The 21803-nt window shown below is 40.4% G+C and overlaps 1 protein-coding gene across 2 annotated transcripts; it reads right to left on the bottom strand.

The window, feature by feature from the left end:
• Nucleotides 1-3161: 3161 nt before the first annotated feature.
• ZNF639 (zinc finger protein 639) lies at nt 3162-20380 on the bottom strand. Of its 2 annotated transcripts, XM_060767477.2 has the most exons (6): nt 20171-20379; nt 16296-16459; nt 14409-14477; nt 13774-13869; nt 9137-9259; nt 3162-6761 (listed from the first exon to the last, which is right to left on the bottom strand). In XM_060767477.2, the coding sequence occupies exons 3-6, from the start codon at nt 14464-14466 to the stop codon at nt 5611-5613; spliced, it is 1428 nt and encodes a 475-aa protein (XP_060623460.2). In that variant the 5' UTR covers nt 14467-14477; nt 16296-16459; nt 20171-20379; the 3' UTR covers nt 3162-5610. The 2 variants fall into 2 exon arrangements, with proteins under 2 accessions (XP_060623460.2, XP_060623461.2); XM_060767478.2 differs by lacking the exon at nt 9137-9259 and having other exon boundaries at nt 20171-20380.
• Between the last annotated feature and the right edge of the window lie 1423 nt (nt 20381-21803).

Below are 21803 nucleotides of genomic sequence, written 5' to 3'. Positions count from 1 at the left end.
GAAGAGACCTCATGGGCCATCCAGTCCAACCCCCTGCCAAGAAGCAGGAATATTGCATTCAAATCACCCCTGACAGATGGCCATCCAGCCTCTGTTTAAAAGCTTCCAAAGAAGGAGCCTCCACCACACTCCGGGGCAGAGAGTTCCACTGCTGAACGGCTCTCACAGTCAGGAAGTTCTTCCTCGTGTTCAGATGGAATCTCCTCTCTTGTAGTTTGAAGACATTGTTCCGTGTCCTAGTCTCCAAGGAAGCAGAAAACAAGCTTGCTCCCTCCTCCCTGTGGCTTCCTCTCACATATTTATACATGGCTATCATATCTCCTCTCAGCCTTCTCTTCTTCAGGCTAAACATGCCCAGCTCCTTAAGCCGCTCCTCATAGGGCTTGTTCTCCAGACCCTTGATCATTTTAGTCACCCTCCTCTGGACACATTCCAGCTTGTCAATATCTCTCTTGAATTGTGGTGCCCAGAATTGGACACAATATTCCAGATGTGGTCTAACCAAAGCAGAATAGAGGGGTAACATGACTTCCCTGGACCTAGACACTATGCTCCTATTGATGCAGGCCAAAATCCCATTGGCTTTTTTTGCCGCCACATCACATTGTTGGCTCATGTTTATCTTGTTGTCCACGAGGACTCCAAGATCTTTTTCACACAAACTGCTCTTGAGCCAGGCATTGTCCCCCATTTTGTATCTATGGCAGGCATCCTCAGAGGTTGTGAGGTCTGTTGGAAAATAGGAAAATGGGATTTATATATTTGTAGAATGTCCAGGGTGGGAGAAAGAATTCTTGTCTGTTAGAGGCAAGTGTGAATGTTGCGATTGGCCATCTTGATTAGTATTTAATAGCCTTGCGGTTTCAAAGCCTGGCTGCTTGCTGCCTGGGGGAATCCTTTGTTCGGAGGTGTTAGCTGGCCATTATTGTTTCATGTCAGTAATTCCCCTGATATTTGAGTGTTGCTCTTTAAAATCAGGACAGTAAATAAAGAGCAATAGCCTAAAAGGTCCATCGAACGACCTCCCATTAAAGAGCAACAATTCAAAGTGCTGGTTTTGACCTACAAAACCCTTTACGGCTCCAGCCCAGCGTACCTGTCCGAACGTATCTCCTTCTATGTCCCACCTCGGAGTTTAAGATCTTCCGGGGAGGCCCTGCTCTCGGCCCCACCTTTATCACAAGTGAGACTGGTGGGGACGAGGGACAGGGCCTTCTCGGTGGTGGCCCCTCGCCTGTGGAATACGCTCCCCAGGGAAATTAGGTCATCAACATCCCTCCTCTCCTTCAGGAGGAAGTTAAAAACCTGGATTTGGGACCAGGCCTTCGGGTAAGCCGGCAGTTGGACAAAGGACAATGACGACCAGAGTAGGAAAGGACAATGACAATCCTGGATGGATTATGGATTTATAAATCGGCGAACACTGACAACAAAATGATTTTATTGCTGTTAATACAATTGTTTTAACTATTGATTGTTTTAACAATTGATTGTTTTAACTAGTAATAACTATTGATGTTAAATTGTAAATTGTATATTGTTTTGTGAATTGTTGGGCATCGAATTGTGCCTTTTGTAAGCCGCCCTGAGTCCTCCCTAGGGGGTTGAGAAGGGCGGGGTAGAAGCACTCCAAATAAATAAATAAATAAATAAATGCAGAATTCCAGACAAGTCTCAATCAGGGCCAGCTAACACCTCCGAACAAAGGATCCCCAGGCAGCAATAAGCCAGGCTTTGAAGCTGCAAGGCCACTCAATGCTAATCAAGGTGGCCAATTGCAACATTCACACCCACCTCAAGCAGACAAGAGTTCTTTCTCCCACCCTGGACATTATTCCACAGATATATAAACCTCACTTGCCTAGTTTCCATCAGACCCCCAAACCTCTGAGGATGCCTGCCATAGATGTGGGCAAAACATCAGGAGAGAATGCCTCTGGAAATGGCCATACAGCCTGGAAAACATAAAAAAACAACCCGAGGATCATATTTATTTATAGAATTTGCACCCGGACTTTTTCCTCCGGAATGGGATTCACAATGATTGCATTCATATATTGTGCTTTTCTCCCAGAATGAGATTCACAATGATTTTATTCATTCAATAGATTCATATAGTTTCTACCAAAATAGGATTTATGGTGATATATATCTTTAAATTTATAGTCCATCTTTCTCATAGAATTTGATTTATGGTTATTTTTATTTGGTTTATTTATACACAGTACTACACCTTTCTTCCAGAATGGGATTCATGGTAGTTGCATATGAATTCATTTATTTTCCAGACTTTGTATACATCTCTTTAATTGGAGGTCATTCGATGGATCTGATTTCTGCATTGATTGCATCAAGAGACATTGCAACTAGTATCCAGAATGTCTTGAATATTTGCCTTTCTTTAAAATATATATACCTTTATTGAGATTTTCTATAACATGACTAAAATCTAAAAGTGGCCTTGAAAGAAAACGGAGAGAAAGAAAGAAAAATAAAGTAATAATAATAATTTTAAAAATAAGAATAAAAATAAAGATGAAGAAAAAGGAAAAAAAATGGAATTAAATTTGGTTTTTTCTTCGTGACTTCCAGAGTATCTTCTGTGAGGTGTCCTCCTTTTCCATTTTTAAGGGAAGCAGCTGATAGCAGTCTGTGATCTTGCACAACCCATAGTGGTTGCTTCTGAGTAGATAGGCAATGGTTTGCTTAAGTGTTGGGGCAGAAGGTTGTCTTATGTAGCAGGTGTATCTTTTGTGCTCCAATGGCAGTTGTACAATAGACGCACAATGTTCTTGATTTTTAAAAGAAACTAACCCACATCAAAAATTCAAGTGTATTTTACATATACATACACTTGTTATTTTACATATTCCAGATCTGAGTATTGCTGTTAAAATTAAGATGGGAAACTTTTGTTTTGAGTCATTATACATTATGCTTGCATGGCTGAAATGTTTTGTGAGTTCACAGAATTTGCCTGAAATTCTATCAACACTTAGCACCTGCAATTTTGTTACCAGCTGGAACAACTTTCCATTCTGAAGAAACTTCTATGCATCACTGAAGTCTGGAAATGTAAAGGCTCATACATTTTAGACTAGTTTGTTTTTTTATTTATTTTTTAAATAAAGTATTTTGACACATAGATAAAAAAAATGTAATGATGACATAAATGTGCATTTTTATTTTCCATTTCAGGCCTTATTCACAAGTCTACGCCATGTTTCATTACAAAACATTACTTGTTCTTTGCACTCAGGACTAAATGCCATCCTGAACATTTTGAAAGCTTTGGGTTCAATGTCTATTCATAGAATCATAGAGCTGGAAGAGACCTCGTAGGCCATCCAGTCCAACCTCCTGCCAAGAAGCAGGACAATCACATTCAAAGCATCCCCAACAGATGACCATTTTTGTTTAAAAGCCTCCAAAGGAGCATTCACCACACTTTATTCACACAAAATAATTTGTGTAATCAAATATTATTTAAGACAACAATTCTATGTGCATTCCGCACAGAGAAAAATGTCTCTGACACACTGGAACACACTTCTAGAAAACATACAGGTAATATTTCACTCATTTTTCTATCCTACATTTGAGGCTTAAATAAAATGGAAATACAGGCAGTTGTAGGCTTCATTGGATTCATAAGTATAAAAACAACACGTTCTCAATGTCACAACTTGACAATAAACCATAAACAAATGCTTTCGTCTTTTCTAGTGACAGCAGTTACAAAGAAACTTTTACTAATGGTTCAGACACAGTAGTTATTCTAGATTCTGAATGTGAGTAGGAGTCATGAAGCTATCCAGATATTTGACCGTCCCACCAGTCCTTGCTAGCAGTTGATGCTGGGATTGATAGTCCAACACTATCTGTCCAGCTGCACTCCTGTTCTAAAAGCTTTCCCCAAACATAATCATAATTTGGCATTTTTGCTATCTGAAGTGTTTAGTCCGACACCATTTATTCAGCTGCACTTCTGTTCTAAAAGCTTTCCCCAAACATCATTATAATTTGGCATTTTTGTAATCTGAAGTGTTTTGACCGCATCAGTGATGTCCTTTACTTAGAAGGGAATGTCTGTCTTGAACTCCTTAATGCAGCCTGACCTCAGAGAGAGAGAGAGAGGAAGTGAAAGATGCAAGGATGACACTCACTAGAGAGGCAAATATGAAACAGGAAAGCAACTAAACAAGATTTTAAAAGAATGTGTTTATCAAACTGACATTACATGGTGTGAGTGATGAAGGCACAACTTCCTGTTAACTCTCAAACTGTATTAGATGAAAGTCTACAATTTTCCCCAACCTTTGGGCTGAAATTCAGATATCACCCCTGAATGTTTAAAGCCGTTACATACAAATTGCCCTGAAGCAAGACCTGCATTTTTGCCATATCTTCACATTGACCCAATTAAAACTCTGAACTTTGAATTAACCCTGCAAAGCTTGACTAGAATATTGCCCCTCCCTGTTCTTTTATAATGTAATCAGAAATAGATGGGTTGAATACAAGCTTTTCATTTTTCCTGTTTTTCTGATCTAGCCACTGATGAAAAGTTCCAAATATTTCATACCATTTTGTATATTACACTGATGTGAATTTTAGCATGGAAATTGACTGACATTTAAAATGATACAAGACTTTGATTTACTTTGAAAATCAAGATAGCCTCCATCATCTTCCCATTGTTGCGTACAAGCAGTCCCTGGGTTACAAACATCTGACTTACAAACAAGTCATAGTTAAGAGTAAGGGTGAGACAACAGGAAGTGAGAGAAATCTACTCCAAGGATGGGAAATTCATTCTTGGAAGAGTTATTATCAGGGGGAAAAGGTGTCTCCCCTGAGGTTTTATCACCAATCCTTGTTTCCACAACAAACCATTTTTTTTTCAAAATCCAATTCTCACAGAGACAGAAAGTGAGGTAAAATCTTCTGAACAGAGGAACAGACAGCAAAAAAACGTTACATGGGTTTTAACCCTTCCCTATGCTATCCAAAATCACAAAACTACACAACCTATCCTGTCCGTAACTTGGGGACTGCATGTATTAGTAACAACACTATGAATACAAATGATGTACATTTTTTGAGGACATTTATTTTTATTTCCCTTCATAGGTAATCAAAGCATATTATAATAGGTTGTCTTCAGAAATAAACATTACAATAATAGATTGACATACAGCAAAAATACAAATAGTTTCTGCTTTTATCCACAGAAAACCTGATCCATGAATCCAAAATTTGTAGAGATGAAACAATCTGTTGAGCTTAAAGTCTCAGATACAGCTTGAACAATCTGCGAAAGGCCTGAAAATGTCAAGGACACTATGTGTCTGCACATGTGGGTGTTCACATCTACCACTTTACATTAACCCCATGATACCACAATACTATGAATGTAATGATTTCCATTTTATTATTAAACACAAGTATAGCAACATTATAACTATGGCTGTACCTAAAGTGACTTTCTCCCAGTGACATAAGGAACGATTCATTTGCAGTTTGACTTTAGGATAACATATGTCGAAATTACATCACAAGTTCTAATATTCTGAATTACTTGAAGGAAAAAATGCACTACTATAACAATCAAGCATTTTCATGCACCTGAAGGTGACTTAAAAGGTCTTTTTCATTGCCAAACCTCATCAAGCATTCGGTGCATTTATGAGGCAGCTCAGCTGAATGTCGGAAGTCCAGGTGAATTTTGAGGTCTCCAATCTGCCCTGTGGAATACTCACAATACTGACACAAATAAATCCTTTCAGACATATGAGTGTTCAAATGTTTGCAGTATTCCAACATACCAGAAAAGCCCTTCCCACAGTCGTCGCACACGTGCGGGAATATTTTGGTGTGCTCGATCGCCACGTGGCGGTTGACATTGGTGTGAAGCCTGCTGCGGAAGCCACAGAGTTGGCACACGAAGAAGTTCTTGCACTTGTCGAAGCTGATTTTGTTGACCAGGCTGTACTGCCCTTGCTGCTGCCGGCTGTGGTAGCTGTCGCTCAGCTCGATCAACCGCCCTGCGTGTTCATTCACCACATGGCTGTGCAGGTCCTCTGGGTCACTGGTTTCATGCTCACAGAACTGGCAGAGGTACTGCTCATCGCAGCTGTGCTCCTGGAAATGGAGGTACAGCTCGCTGCTGGAGGAGAACTGGACATCACATTGCTCACACCAGTAGAGGTGGTCGCTGAAGTGAGTGTCCGCAATGTGTTGGCTCAGATTTTCAAACATTACTGTTTTGTAATCACAGTATTTGCAAATGTAAGGGTCTTCCTCGTGAACTTTTAAGTGTTCAATAAGTCCCTTTTTGGAGGAGAAGGTCTCCTTACACACTTGGCAGATATTGCCCTCTGAGCACGTCTTGTGCTTCAGAACAATGTGCTGCTTTAGATCTGAAAAGTACTTGCTGTTGAATGTGCACCGGTCGCATTTGTATAAACCACTGCTGTTGGCCCTCAGCAAAGGCCATTTCGGCTGAATAGTAATGTTCAAAGGGGGATTCTTTTCATGCACTTTGCAGCTCTCCACTGGGATTTCTACAGCCTCCTCTGCTTCCAGCTTCTCTGGAGAAATGGTCTGTGTTTCTATGTCATGAACCTCCACAGCCTGGACTTCTGTGGTGGAAATTTCTACCGTCTGAATGTCCAGTGGTTTCTCCTCTTCAGTTAAGCTGTCGCTGAATAGAGGCGAGTCACACCTTTCTTTAAAAATCCCATTGTTGGAGGGTTTATCTATAAAAAGGAGATAAGGAAGGCCAAAGTTACAAAGAATCACATTTTCTTTTTCCCATTTTTAAAAAAGAATTATTTATTTTATCATATTTCAATACATTTGTTATACATCATTTATTTTACAGCAGACACATAATATTTAGTACAATCTACAATACATTATCTTTTTGGCATCTACTATTATTTTTAAGCTTATACATATTTTCTATCCCTCAGCACTGTGTTCCCCTCTCTCTGAGCCACTCCTTTTATATATCATCTGTCCAAATTTTCATTTCCTCTTGTGGCGGTAACTTTCCATCTTTCTTTTTGAATCCTCTTTCAATATTTTTTTTATACATCAAAATCACTTTGTTTCTAAATTCCTCTTTTAAATTTTAATTTTACATGTAAGCTTGTCATTTATTGAAAATTTCCATACTTCCTTATTCTACTCTTCTGTTTGTATATTCCTTGCTATAAGCAGTCTTGCTATTGTTAATAAGTCTGTTATCACACCTTTGTCCTCTTTTTCAGTTGTTTACTATTATATAATGATAATAAGGCTATTCTAGGACTTCTTCCTTTTCCCATTTTAATCAGTTTGATAAAAAATGCACACAACCTAGCAACAATTTTTTTTTTTTTGGTGTCTTGGTTTTTAGACCTGCAAAGTGACTTCCGTCCTCAAATAGTCTGAGTACGAACAAAAAGTATATATGATATTTGTATACTCTATATTGCATGCTATTAATTCAGGGGGTAAGCACAGTGGGTTAAACTGCTGAGCTGATGAACTTGCTGACTGAAAGGTCCCTGGTTTGAATCTGAGGAGTGAAGTGAGCTCCCACTGTTAGCCCCAGCTTCTGTCAACACAGCAATTTGAAAACCTGCAAATGTGAGTAGATTAATAGGTACTGCTCCAGTGGGAAGGTAACGATATTTCATGTACTCATGCCAGCCACATGACCTTGGGGGTGTCTACGGACGACACCGGCTCTTTGGCTTAGAAATGGAGATGAGAACCAGCCCCGAGGTGGAACATGGATGACATAATTCCTTGGGAGACCGAACATGCCACTACCCCCCACCCCACCCCCAGCCCCCCAAAAAAACACCTTTTGGGGCTATGAGGGACTTTAAAAAAAACACTTCCAATTTTAAAGGAGGAATTTCCTGGGCCTATAGTCACCTGGGGTGGGGTGATGGTACAAATATGCTTCAAATATTCCTTGGGGCCGAAAGGAACATTTCGCCCCCTGGATTCTATGGGACCCTGAGAGGCAACAACAACAGCCCTGGGGGCTGTTTGCTCACCTCTGCTGTAATAAAAATAGCATTTTTTTCAATAAAATGCTCGTTCTTAAACGGCTAAGGCTACAGTTCCACTGACGTCAGCGATTTCTGAGTACATCTGCAAGTACAGCAACATTAGACCCTATTTTATATTCTGTTATGAAATTCAGCCAGGCTTCCTGAGTCCCAAATTTTATTCTGTCAACCAAATTCTTTGTGAACTTCTCATGGCTTGTGTTCAGGATAAAGGTGAAGGGTTCCTTCCTCCGGCATCTGAGTCAGGGGCAAACACAGATCAGCAGCACTAAGAAACCCAACTCTGCAAAGCGGAGCAGCAGCCCCAAGGAAATAGGGATACAAAGTCAGGGCAGAATCGGGGACTTCAGGAAGCAACTAGACTGCAATTAAGAAATGATGCAATTCAGCTGAGGAGATCCAGTTGGAAGGCAGGGAGGAGGGCCAACATGTGGGATCACTTGGGAAAGTGGCATAAGTAGCTGGAGGCTGGCTTAGTTACCTGCTTGAGGAAATGTTGGTGATTATGTTTTGGTTGGTAAAATTACTTGGCTTTAAACATTTTGGAAAGAACTTTGGACTACTCTTGTGTTTCACCCTTATTTTGACTGAGTGCTGTGGATTACTTTGACCTGATTTAAACATTTTGGAAATAATTTTGGACTAGTTTGTGTCTAACCTTAATTTTGGCTGACTGCTGTGGATGACCTTGGACTGCTTGGGGCTATGAGATGGTGTGCAGCTATTTAACAGTAATTTGGTGGACAGGACTCTGACAGAACCCACAGATCACATGTAGCTGCAGGCTGTGTCATCCCTAGCCTTGTTTTGATAAGATGACGCAAGGAGAGCAAGAGGTCAGGTAAGGATAACCTTCAAACCAGTTATTTGAACCTGAGATTTCATATCTAAGCTCAATAGTACAACATTACAGAGGATCTCAAGTTTTTAAATTTTCAATTGGGAATTTTATTAATAATACTGTTTCTTCTTAGTTGTTCAATTTTTTCATTAAAAAGTAGGAGAGAAACACAATTAGAACTCATTCCCATGCAGCCACCTGACATAAATATCTTTCCATTTACCTTTCTTTTTAGGATCCATGAAGGATGACCCCATGACATTATTCTGGTTCCCACTCCAGGGAGCATACTCTGGGCTCCCTTCCTCATCAGTATCTGGGGTGTGCACTGTGTTATAAAACCTCCCTGTTGAGAAAAAGGACACTTTGGTGGTCTTTTCCTAAGTCAGTTCATATTGGTAGCCCTATATCACATAGACAGCTTATTCTGTCCCCAAGCTATAGGGCGAGCAAATAATGAGAAATCTATTTTCAAATAATAAGAATTCCAGCCTGGCTTTGGTGGGTGTAGATTACTTGCTGAGTAAGTTAAAATGTAGACCACTTTTTCCCCATAAGTGGAGTTTGTTTCCAAAAGATCCCAAATCCATCTGAACAAATGTTACAGGAATTGAAAAAAAACCCATGCTGGGAATATGCATTATTTTGCTGTAAAATATAATTTTCCAAGCCCTGTACCAAAATAATTTGATACATCTTGATAGTTTTCACGTATATTTAATACTTCATCACAGTTCAGTGGTTGATTATACTGAACAGACTGAAAGCCTAAGACGTCCTAAGATAGCCAGTTCTAGCTCCTGTTGGAGATATGCCACTTTGAGTGTACTTGTAGCAATTATCCAGTCAACCTAAAGCTTCATTATGTAAAAAAAAAAAAAAAAAAAAAAAAAAAGAGCTGCAGAACAGTCCTTGCTTAAGCCAGCTCTTTCCTCAGACAATTAGAGGCTCAGGATGTTTTCCACCTGTGTTGCAGAATGGAGGCAATAGTGGGAGTTGCTCCTGCAGAATTCTGGGAAATGTAGTTCAGGGAAGCAGAGTAAGTTAAGCGGATTAGGTTTATTTCATGCCATTTGTAATTGTGACTCCACAACTGAAAGACAGCCAATTACCAAAGATAATTACCAAAGGTGTTTCATGGGAGCTGAATCTAGGTCCTGTTTGTGAGCAGTGATTCATAAACTGTTTTGTGAGCACTTATAAAAATGATTTTCATCAACTTCTATATGAAGCAGGTGAATATAGTACTGAATGAAACATGTAGGATAATCACAGGGGTGGAAGTTGAGGTCCAGAACACCTGGAGGGCCCAAGTTTGCCCATGCCTGAATTATAAGCAGAGGCCCTTCTGAGCAACCAGCCAATCATACAGTGTGAAATTAGAAATCGTTATCTTTCAAAACACAGGGAGTCTTAGACCTACACCTGCTGATAGACTCTATAAGCTAGTTGGCATTGTCCCCCTGATGTGAAATGGGAAGTTGCTGCCAATTGCGAGAAAAATAAAGTTGGACAGTGTGAAAGCCATCCATTGCATGGCTATCAGCCTCCTCTCAGTAGACTTAAATCAAGGAAAAATTTCATGAGAACCACCACTCCTCTAAATGTTCCTCCAGCAACAGCAAGAATATCCCTGTGGTCAGCAAAATTAGCAATTCCAACTGGATGGCCCCCTACAAGGAGACCTTCCCCAAGGTTGAAGTGGAATTTCAGGACCGAGTGGAGCACTGGGAGCATGAGCACCAGGAGTCCTTCCTGCTTGACCCTCGGAGGATCCCTCTTCAATTCTCTGGTAACAGCCTCTCGGCCTCTATTTTCCAAAAGGAAGCCCCCCGGACACCTGCCAGCAAGCCCTCTCGCCAAGGACGCCTGGAGCATAACAAGAAGAATATCTCACAGCTGAACGGGATGGTGCTGAGCACACAGCCTTTCAAAGGCTTCCAAATGTGAGCTGGGGTCCTGCATTCTGAACCCCATGGCTTCAAATCTGGAGAGCAGAAAGAGAGCCCCTTCAACCACCTGCTTCTCAGCCTTTTCCTGGTTCATGGGGCATGAGTTACCTGTTCACCCCATGGCCACTTTTAATTGTTGTTTTAATGGAATTGAATGTGATTTTAAACTTTACATATGTTTTAATGGCTTTTAACTATGCATTTTAATACTATTATATTTAATTCTGTTTTCATGTTTGCACATTTTTATATTTTAAATTGTACGGTCATACTTTTAATATTAGCTGTTGCTTGAGGAGAGATAAAGCAGGGTAAAAATAAACATAATAATAATGAATTCAATTAAACAGCCTAAGGGCTCAAGGGGATGAGCACACCCAACACAGTGAGATTCACCTCTGAGTAAACATGAACAGGACTCTCCTACTGATCTACTTCAAAAATCTCACCCACATACATGGATGTTTACTCAGAAGAGATTCTCTGTAGGGTTCCTCCCAGAGAACTCTGCTGAGACAGATAATTTCCTTGCATATTTAGGAGAGAAGAAGAATTAAAAGACAAAACACCTGCTAAATGCTGGACTTGTGGCCAAAGCCATACGGAATGAATTCAGGGAGATGATGCAGGGAAAGGCAACTAGCTTTGTATTGGTGATCCTTTTCTACTTAAAGAAAAATTGTACTGTAAGGGATGGTTCCCTTTAATTAGATACTCAGGTATCCATTACAACAGTGGTTCCCAACCTTTGGGCGCCCAGGTGTTTTGGACTTCAGCTCCTACAGTTCCTAACAGCTGGTAAGCTGGCTGGGAATTCTGGGAGTTGAAGTCCAAAACACCTGGAGGCCCAAAGGTTGGGAACCACTGCATTAGAAGAATTGGAGCTATGCAGATGTTGGACTCCAACTCTCAGTATCCCTCATTATTGCCTATGTTGTCTTGGGTAACTGCCATTTCACAAAATCTGGGAGGCTGCATATTTTAATATCTCAATTGAAACAGATCCCCCCACCCCCATACAAGGTTTTATACCATTTGTAAGCTGACCAGTAGATTTTCTCCTTGCTTTAATTACATATTAACAAGGTCATTCACTCTATTTTCACATAGCAATTTAAAATACCCAATTATCTAACCAGGCAATCCTAGTAATATCATTAACAGTGCAACGTTATGCGTGATTACTCAGAAGTATGGGTCATTAAATTCAGTGGAATATACTGGGGAGCAAATTCTTAATTATATTAGAATCAAAGAGTTGGAAGAGACCTCATGGGCCATCCAGTCCAACCCCCTGCCAAGAAGCAGGAATATTACATTTAAATCACCCCTGACAGATGGCCATCCAGCCCCTGTTTAAAAGCTTCCAAAGAAGGAGCCTCCACCACACTCCGGGGAAGAGAGTTCCACTGCTGAACGGCTCTCACAGTCAGGAAGTTTTTCCTCATGTTCAGATGGAATATCCTCTCTTGTAGTTTGAAGCCATTGTTCCGCGTCCTAGTCTCCAAGGAAGCAGAAAACAAGCTTGCTCCCTCCTCCCTGTGGCTTCCTCTCACATGGCTATCATATCTCCTCTCAGCCTTCTCTTCTTCAGGCTAAACATGCCCAGCTCCTTAAGCCGCTCCTCATAGGGCTTGTTCTCCAGACCCTTGATCATTCGAGTCGCCTTCCTCTGGACACATTCCAGCTTGTCAATATCTCTCTTGAATTGTGGTGCCCAGAATTGGACACAATATTCCAGGTGTGGCATTATTTCCCTAGATCCAGACACTATGCTCCTATTGATGCAGGCCAAAATCCCATTGGCTGTTTCTGCCACCACATCACATTGTTTGTTGGCTCACGTTTAACTTGTTGTCCACAAGGACTCCAAGATCTTTTTCACACGTACTGCTCTCGAGCCAGGCATTGTCCCCCATTCTGTATCTTTGCATTTTGTTTTTCCTGCCTAAGTGGAGTATCTTGCATTTGTCACTGTTGAACTTCATTTTGTTAGTCTTGGCCCATCTCTCTAATCTGTCAAGATCATTTTGAATCCTGCTCCTGTCCTCTGGACTATTGGCTATCCCTCCCAATTTGGTGTCATCTGCAAACTTGATGATCATGCCTTCTAGCCCTTCATCTAAGTCATTAATAAAGATGTTGAATAGGACCGGGCCCAGGACGGAACCCTGCGGCACTCCGCTCGTCACTTCTTTCCAGGACGAAGAGGAAGCACTGGGGAGAATCACCCTCTGGGTTCGTCCATTTAACCAATTACTGATCCACCTCACCATAGTTTTGCCTAGCCCACATTGGACTAGTTTGTTTGCCAGAAGGTCATGAGGGACCTTGTCGAAGGCCTTACTGAAATCCAGGTACGCTACATCCACGGCATATATTATTTAGCAAAAATATTAAAATATTTTTACTAAAAGTTTTCAGATTTCATTGTTCAAGTGTAAACTTACTTTTTATATTGTTAGTGAGAACATGACCTCAGATCAGAATGGAGAACTTTTACTTTGACAGATTTATTATTATTTTTAATTAAAACACATGCATTCATGTCACCAGTGTCTCAACTCATCAGCATCAGGGAATAAAATGGGTTTGGCTGCCTACCATGCAAGATCTACACATTGCCCTTTGTAGAATCATGATTTAGGCCATGCCTACAAATACAGTTGTTAGGGAAAACTGAAATGCACAGTTAAAAAATCAATAAAAGTAGGTGAAAGATGGAAAGAGCTGATACCCTAGTCTAACATAATGTCTTTATATTGTGTGCATACACCATCTGTGCTGCGATGACAAAAAAAGCTGTGTGCAGATACCATATGGTTTGCAGGATATGTTCCCCAGACATATTTCCACCTCACTCCAACAACAAAGCTGTGAAAAAATGGAGCAAAACGCGAAGCCTTACCTCGATTATCAGAAAGCTGTTTCATGGAACACACACTGTAACAATGGTCAGAAAATATGCCACTGTTGTCTATATATTTTGGGGCCCCTGAAGAATCTACAAAGAAAGAAGGCAAACATAAGCATACAAAATAACAGAAGCACCATAAAATTGTATTTTGATATACACAAACTATATATATATAACAGCCCCCATATTTTTGTTTTGTATCTTTATATAATTTCTGACTTATGGCAACCCTAAGTGGTAGGCTTTACCACTGATTTCCTCTGAGGGCGAGAGAGAGCGACTTGCTCTAGGCTGCCCAAGTGTTCAAAACATTACACTATACTGGCTCTCTACACATAGTTTACAGATTCAATAAACTTTCATTTTAAATTAACAGTGTAGTAAAAACAATATATAAATCCAAACTAGTGCCTTGCTTGAACCAGGCTTGGGAAAAGCGTTCCATGGGCTGCATGAAGCTTGCTCCTAGTGCTGTCTAGCCTCACACAGATATTGCCTATCCTTACTTAAACAGTTACCGTAATTCTCACTTCTGCTATCCATTTCTATCTTTAACTAGTATGCTCAGAAGAAAATGTAAAATGCATTACCATTTAAGTAAGCAAACATATCTGTTCCTAACTAACCTGAATAACGGGAAGGATGTAGAGTTTTCCTTTTTCTCTTCTTCGGATGCTCATTCATTTTGCTTCAGTCTGAAACAGTTGAAAGAACTTGTTAAGGCTCTTTCTTTCAATGTGAAGAGATACAGATAAGCTGTCTCAACCACCAAGATCAGGAATTAGGACACCCCCAGTAATTAACCAACATGATTAGTCTGACTGCTAGCAAGATCCAATATTGTCTAAAAAGAAGCACTAAGGCGAGAGATCATCATGCTCTCTGTGAACACAGATTCTGCATCCACGGATTCCACCACCTACTGTTTGAAAATATTATAAATATCTAAAAGCAAACCTTGATTTTGCCATTTTATATAAGGGGCACAATTTTATTAGGACGTATATAATGGACCTAACCATCCAAAGATTTCAGTATCCACAGGGAGTTCTAAAACCAAATCCCAGAAGACATCAAGGACTCACTGTTCATACAGAGATGACCTGAATTTTTGGGAGACTGGTCTGTCAGTCACAGGGGTATGACTCCAACTGTCAGTCCTAACTAAAACAGACCGGATGAATCAATGGGATCTACACAGTAAGTGCTCATGGAGTCTAGCTGAGATCCACAAATTGATTTAGGCTAATGTTTCAGAGGATGGATGACATATCCAATTAATTTGGCTTTTGCTGATACGCAGGAGCTAGAACGCTGGAAATTACACAGCAACAGAAACAACAGTAGGAATGTCATAATGTCATTTAATTCTGCAGAGAGGAGAAAGCATCAATGCCAACTCTGAGCCAGCTTCCTCTGGTCAGTGCCCTCATTTCCCACTCAAGCATCCAAAAACGCTAGAAGTGGCCTCATGGCAGAGAGAGTAGAAAGGCTGGTTGCTTCTTTCAGGTTCTCCCAGAACAGATTAAGCTCTTGCTTAGGGGATCATTCCTACTTTTTGACAAGAGTTAAAGTACACATTGACCTGTAAGTCATTTCTGGTTTTTTGGGTTGATTTTTCTTCTAAAGCTTATTGAACACAAATATGTAAGGTTTCTGTAAAACCTTCCCAGAATATCTATCACTGTGAGATTTAAAAAGACAACAATGAAACAAAATATAACAAAAAGGTTTTATCGTTAATGGCTGTGGCAAAACAAGCCTGTGTTCCCCAACATTGATGAAAAATCAATGGGAACAAAATGTCATTTGCATCTTTATCTGCCATTTATTTATTTATTTACTGCATTTGTAGACCGCCGTTCTCAGCCCTAGGGCGACTCACGGCGGTGTACAACATATATAAAAAAACAATTTACAATAAAGGCAATATCACAAACAACAACAACATCACTATCAATAATACAATTACACTAAATCATTCACGAGTCTCATCATAGAATCACAATCCAATCTCGTTATCCATATTCCGTTCCAATCATCATTGCCAATTGTTGTAGCACTTAGTCAAACGCCTTCTCAAACAACCACGTCTTTAGTCTCTTGCGGAATGTCATAAGGGAGGGCGCCTGTCTGATGTCTACAGGGAGGGTAGCAATTCCCTTAACGGTTTGTTTTAATTTTGAAAAAGCCTCTCTCCTTCCAGTATAGCAATCCCATCTAGATGGCTCCCAATTTTAAATGACAAATCCACAATTTTTAGGGCGTTATTCACAAGGCACACTTGTGAGACTTTTATGCCAGTTTAGCTAATTTCTAGGAGGCACTAATTATTCTTTTATGTATCTGGTTTCATTTATACTCCGCCTTTCTCTTTCCAAGGGACCCAGGGTGACATACAATTTAAAATAAAACAGAAGGTTAGCTAAAAATATTCTATTAGAAAAGTAAAAACAATTAAAATACATCTAAAATACATAGAATAAATATAAAAAACATAATTGAAAACATACCAGATTAAAAAAAAACCCACTTGGTACACCACTTTTAACTGTGTTCTGCCGTATGATTATATAATCAGGTCTTTCAGCTTATTAGATGGACTCTTCATTACCGAAAAGTGAAATAAGAACAGAAGGACTGTTGACTACACAGCTTCTGACAACAGATGAAGCATCTAAAAAGAGAGAAACACAATCACACAAACAAATCCCAAATGTTTAATTCAGATTATAACACTTTATGCTGCACATATTCTTTTGTGTATAAACATGCACAAACAATCCCTTCTAATTCTGGAAGTATTTATAAATGTTGAATACTCTGGCAAATACAGAGATGTGACAGAGTACATTACATATAGAATACAAGAAGTAACCACGAAGAAGATTCTTTTCCTTCATCTCTGAAACAAAAGCTGAGTGTGTGCACCTTTTCTTTATTTCATTTGCATCAAAAAAAGCTTCTCAGAGGCTGAATTCTTGTATACAGATCAACGGGCAAAATAGTATTGTAATTTCTTAGTTTACAAACTACAAGGACACTGAAGGAATGGGCAAGAGTTCATTGGAGATCAACATAAACAATGCCAGATTGCAAAAATTGGAAAGAAAGCTAAAAGATCATGCTCTTGCTGGTGGAAGGACATCAACATGAAAATTCTGTTTGGCTAGAGAGGAAATCTACACTGATACTGTGAAGGGGCCTAGTCCATTTCAACCATATCAGGACTCAGCTCTCACTTTGGAACTAGGGGGAGTATGGAGAAAGCAGTGACATAACTGATGCTTGCTTTAATAGATATGACAGCTGCAGATATCTTTTTATAATAAAAACTTCTACTAAGGGAGGATGGAAAAAATCTCAATTAAAATAAAATCAATGAAAAAAACCTTGGCAGAAAAAAGGCAGATGTTTTTCTATAAAAGGTCCCGAAAAAAAAAATGAAAGGAAGATGACAAGATGGCACTGGAAAAGAAACAAACCAAAAAAAGAAAATCTAGATAACAATTCAGCTAGTGTGGCTCTTAGACATTTTCTGTTTTAGACAATGTTTTAAGTGTATAGCCACACACACACAGCCTTTTCTCTTATTCTGAACATGGATTTAATAAACACCTCCCTTTCACCCCCCTATCGCTGTCTGAAGGAGGCCTCTTGAATCACTGCGAACCTTGTTTCTCATCTCTGACCTTTGTGCTTGATTTCCAGGCAAGACGGATATTATGTTTGCACTCTTTCGCACAATTACCTCTGAGTATACTCATCTGGAAAGATGCCTTATTCTTGAGTAGCTACGGTTACTTTCACAACACAGTTTGATGCCTAGTTACTCACAGATCAGGTTTATTTATTTATGTCCCACTATATCTCTCCATTCGGAGACTCAAAGCGGCTCACAATCAAAAACATTACAGCTTAAAATATACAAATATACAAAAAGAAAACAGTATTATCATTATAAATTATTATATATTATCAGTATTTATTATTATTTATTTATTAACTTTATTTGTACCCCGCTACCATCTCCCCAAGGGACTAAGTGCGGCCTACACCAGCGAGCCCAACAACAACAATACAAGCAATAAAACAACAATACAAGCAATTTAAAAACATAGACAATAAGATAAACAACATTATCAATAAAATAACACACAATTAAAAACAGAGGGGAGGCCAAATGTAAAGTTAAAATTGGAAATATGCTGGGACATGAACGGAAGTTGATACTGGTGTTTGTGAAAGGGCATACGAGCAGACTTAGAAAATGTAAAGGGCTTTGGAGGACAAAGTGCTATGGGATCATTATTCTGGGAAGGCACACTGGAACAGCCACGTCTTCAACTTCCTCCTGAAGACTGCCAAAGTTGGAGCGTGTCTGATGTCTTTAGGGAGTGAGTTCCAGAGTCGAGGGGCCACCACCGAAAAGGCCCTCTCTCTCATCCTCACCAATCGCGCCTGCGATGCTGGTGGGATCGAGAACAGGGCCTCCCCAGATGATCAAAGAGATCATGTGGGTTCGTATACAGTAGTATTATATGTAATATATTATTATAATTTTACAGTATGATTATATTGTATTACATTATATTATTATCTATATTATATGTATATATAATATATTATATTATTACCATAACACATATAAATTATTAGGCTGTATCATTATTGTATTATCTTATATTACATTATATTATCTATATTATATGTATATATAATATATTATTAGACTACACTATACTGCAATATTATTAGTAATACTAGCCGTCACCTGCCACGCATTGCTGTGGCCCAGTCTGTGTATATGTGTTTTGTGAGTCGCCTAAGGGCTGAGAAAAGCGGTATATAAATGAAGTAAATAAATATATATTTGTGTATATATGTGCGTTTGCGTATATATATATATATATATATATGTGTGTGTGTGTGTATATATATTTGTGTATTTGTTTGTTTATATGTGTACATGCATATTGTGTATATGTGTGTGCTTGTCTATATGCATATTTGTGTGTATATATGTATAAATGTGGATATATGTGTGTATGAATGTGTACATGTGCATAAGTATATGCCTGTGTGTATAATATACAGTATATATGGTGTATTTTTAGGTTTTTTAAGTCTGTTCCACTGGGGTTTTGTGTCTGTGTGTGTTTATGGGTGATGGACACTTGTTGGACTGTTAGGGTGTATTGTGTCCAAATTTTGTGTCAACTCGTCCAGTGTTTTTGAGTTATGTTAATCCCACACTCGAACATTACATGTTTATTTTTATATAGATAAAAGGTAATAAATTTGTCAATATTTAATATTGTACAAGACAAGAAAAGACATTGGTTTTCTCTATTAGATCAGGCACTCTATAAAGTGGATTTTTAAAAATCCAGATAGTTAAAACAGATCCGGGAGGAAGGGTTTTCAAGGCAAAAATGCCTTGAAGATTTAGAATATATAATATACAGTTATTATATTTGTTGTTGTTGTTGTTCGTTCATTCAGTCGTCTCCGACTTTTCGTGACCTCATGGACCAGTCCACGCCAGAGCTCCCTGTCGGCCATCACCATCCCCAGCTCCTTCAAAGTCAGTCCAGTCACTTCAAGGATGCCATCCATCCATCTTGCCCTTGGTCGGCCCCTCTTCCTTTTGCCTTCCACTTTCCCCAGCATCGTCTTCTCTAGGCTTTGCTGTCTCCTCATGATGTGGCCAAAGTACTTCAACTTTGTCTCTAGTATCCTTCCCTCCAATGAGCAGTCGGGCTTTATTTCCTGGAGGATGGACTGGTTGGATCTTCTCGCAGTCCAAGGCACTCTCAGAACTTTCCTCCAACACCACAGCTCAAAAGCATCGATCTTCCTTCGCTCAGACTTCCCTAAGGTCCAGCTCTCACATCCGTAGGTGACTACAGGGAATACCATGGCTTTGACCAGGCAATGGATCTTTGTTGCCAGTCTGATGTCTCTACTCTTTATTATTTTATATTATATATACATATATATATATATATATTACTCTTTATTATTTTATATTATATATTACTATATTGTACTATATTATTATATCACAATATATATCATACACTACCAGTATTCGTATTACATAATATATTATAGTATATCATAAGTCGTCGTATATATAATAATATAGTTCAAATATATCATCTATATATCTATATATATAACCATTTGAAGAATCATCAACAGCAGCCATAATAATAATAATAATAACAGGACTGGGTCCGAGGAATGGCTCTTCCCGCTTTCCCACAAATATCGACCAAAATCAAATGTCCACAGGCAGTCACTAAGCTCCAAATAAAGACACAGCGGGCCCTCCCTTCAATTCCTCGCCTCGTGAAGTGAGAGGAAGCGCCGCAGGACTCACCTTGAGCAGGCCGCAAGCGAAGCGACGCCGGAACGGAAGAGACGTGCGCCGAGGGCGAGGGGGAGAGCAGAAAGGGACGGACGCAGGCCACGCACAGCCAATGGGGAGAGAGGAGGCGTGGTTACTGCTGATAGCCACGCCCCCTTGCCGTACCTCGGAATGGTACCCGCGAGGATGGCGGTTGGGAAGGCTTCGAATCCCAGCCACGAGAAAGAGGCGGGGCTTCTGCCGCTAGCCACGCCCCCCTCGCACGAGGCGGTTGGGAAGGCTTCGCATTCCTGTTACGAGAAAGAGGCGGGGCTTATGCCGCTAGCCACGCCCCCTCGCACGAGGCGGTTGGGAAGGCTTCGAATCCCAGCCACGAGAAAGGGGCGGGGTTTCTGCCGCTAGCCACGCCCCCTCACACGAGGCGGTTGGGAAGGCTTAGAAATCCTGTCACGAGAAAGGGGCGGGGCTTCTGCAGCTAGCCACGCCTCCCCGGAAGAGGCGGTTGGGAAGGCTTCAAATTCCTGGCACGAGAAAGGGGCGGGGGCTTCTGCAGTTAGCCACGCCCCCACGAGGCGGTTGGGAAGGCTTCAAATTCCTGTCACGAGAAAGGGGCGGGGCTTCTGCAGCTAGCCACGCCCCCTCGCACCAGGCGGTTGAGAAGGCTACGAATTCCTGTCACCCTGGCCACGCCCCCCTAGGCACGCTCATTGAGGCATAAAGGAGGAGGCGCTCCCTTTGGAAAGGCCTCAAAGGCCACACTCTCTCCTCAACAAGGAATGATATACAGTTGTCAGAGAGCTGACAATCATTTCAAAAATAAAATAGCAGTGGCTTTGGATTACCAGATCTTAAATTATATTATGAGGCCTTTGGCTTGAGCTAAAGGTTGGTCGACACGAAACAAAACAAAAATCTTGACATTAGAAGGTTTTGACCTCAGGGCTGGCTGTGAATTTGTGAACATCCTGCGACTCCTCCATGATGACATGATGGCAACAGTCTTGGACAGCAATGGCTCCCAAAGTGACCCATTTAAGGTGGAATCCGGTGTCAAACAGGGATGTGTTTTTGCCCCAACTTTATTCTCCATCTTCATCGCTTTGATACTTCACCTTGTTGACGGGAAGCTTTCCACCGGAGTGGAAATTCTCTATCGGACGAATGGCAAGCTGTTTAACCTCAGCAGACTGAAAGCCAAAACCAAGGTTACAACAACACGTGTTATAGAACTCCTGTATGCTGATGACAACGTCGTCTGTGCGCATTCAGAAGAAGACCTACAAGCCACTCTAAGCACCTTCGCAGAAGCATACGAGAAGCTCGGCCTGTTATCACTGAACATGGAGAAAACCAAAGTGCTTTTCCAGCAGTCACCAGCCAATCCCTCTCCAATGCCAGAGATACATTAGAAATGGTGTAACATTAGAAAATGTTGACCTTTTCTGCTACCTTGGCAGCCATCTCTCCCCAAAAGTCAACATTGACACTGAGATACAACACCACCTGAGCTTTGCGAGTGCAGCATTTTTCCAAATGAAGCAGAGAGTGTTTGAGGACCGGGACATCCGTAGGGATACCAAGGTGCTAGGTTATAAAGCTATTGTCCACCCAACCCTGCTATACACCTGCAAGACGTGGACTATCT

The sequence above is a fragment of the Anolis sagrei genome, chromosome 3 (genome assembly GCF_037176765.1).
Source record: "Anolis sagrei isolate rAnoSag1 chromosome 3, rAnoSag1.mat, whole genome shotgun sequence".
Taxonomy (NCBI): Eukaryota; Metazoa; Chordata; class Lepidosauria; order Squamata; family Dactyloidae; genus Anolis; species Anolis sagrei.
Note: the sequence above shows the minus strand (reverse complement) of the source record. Positions and strands in the feature narration are given on the sequence as shown.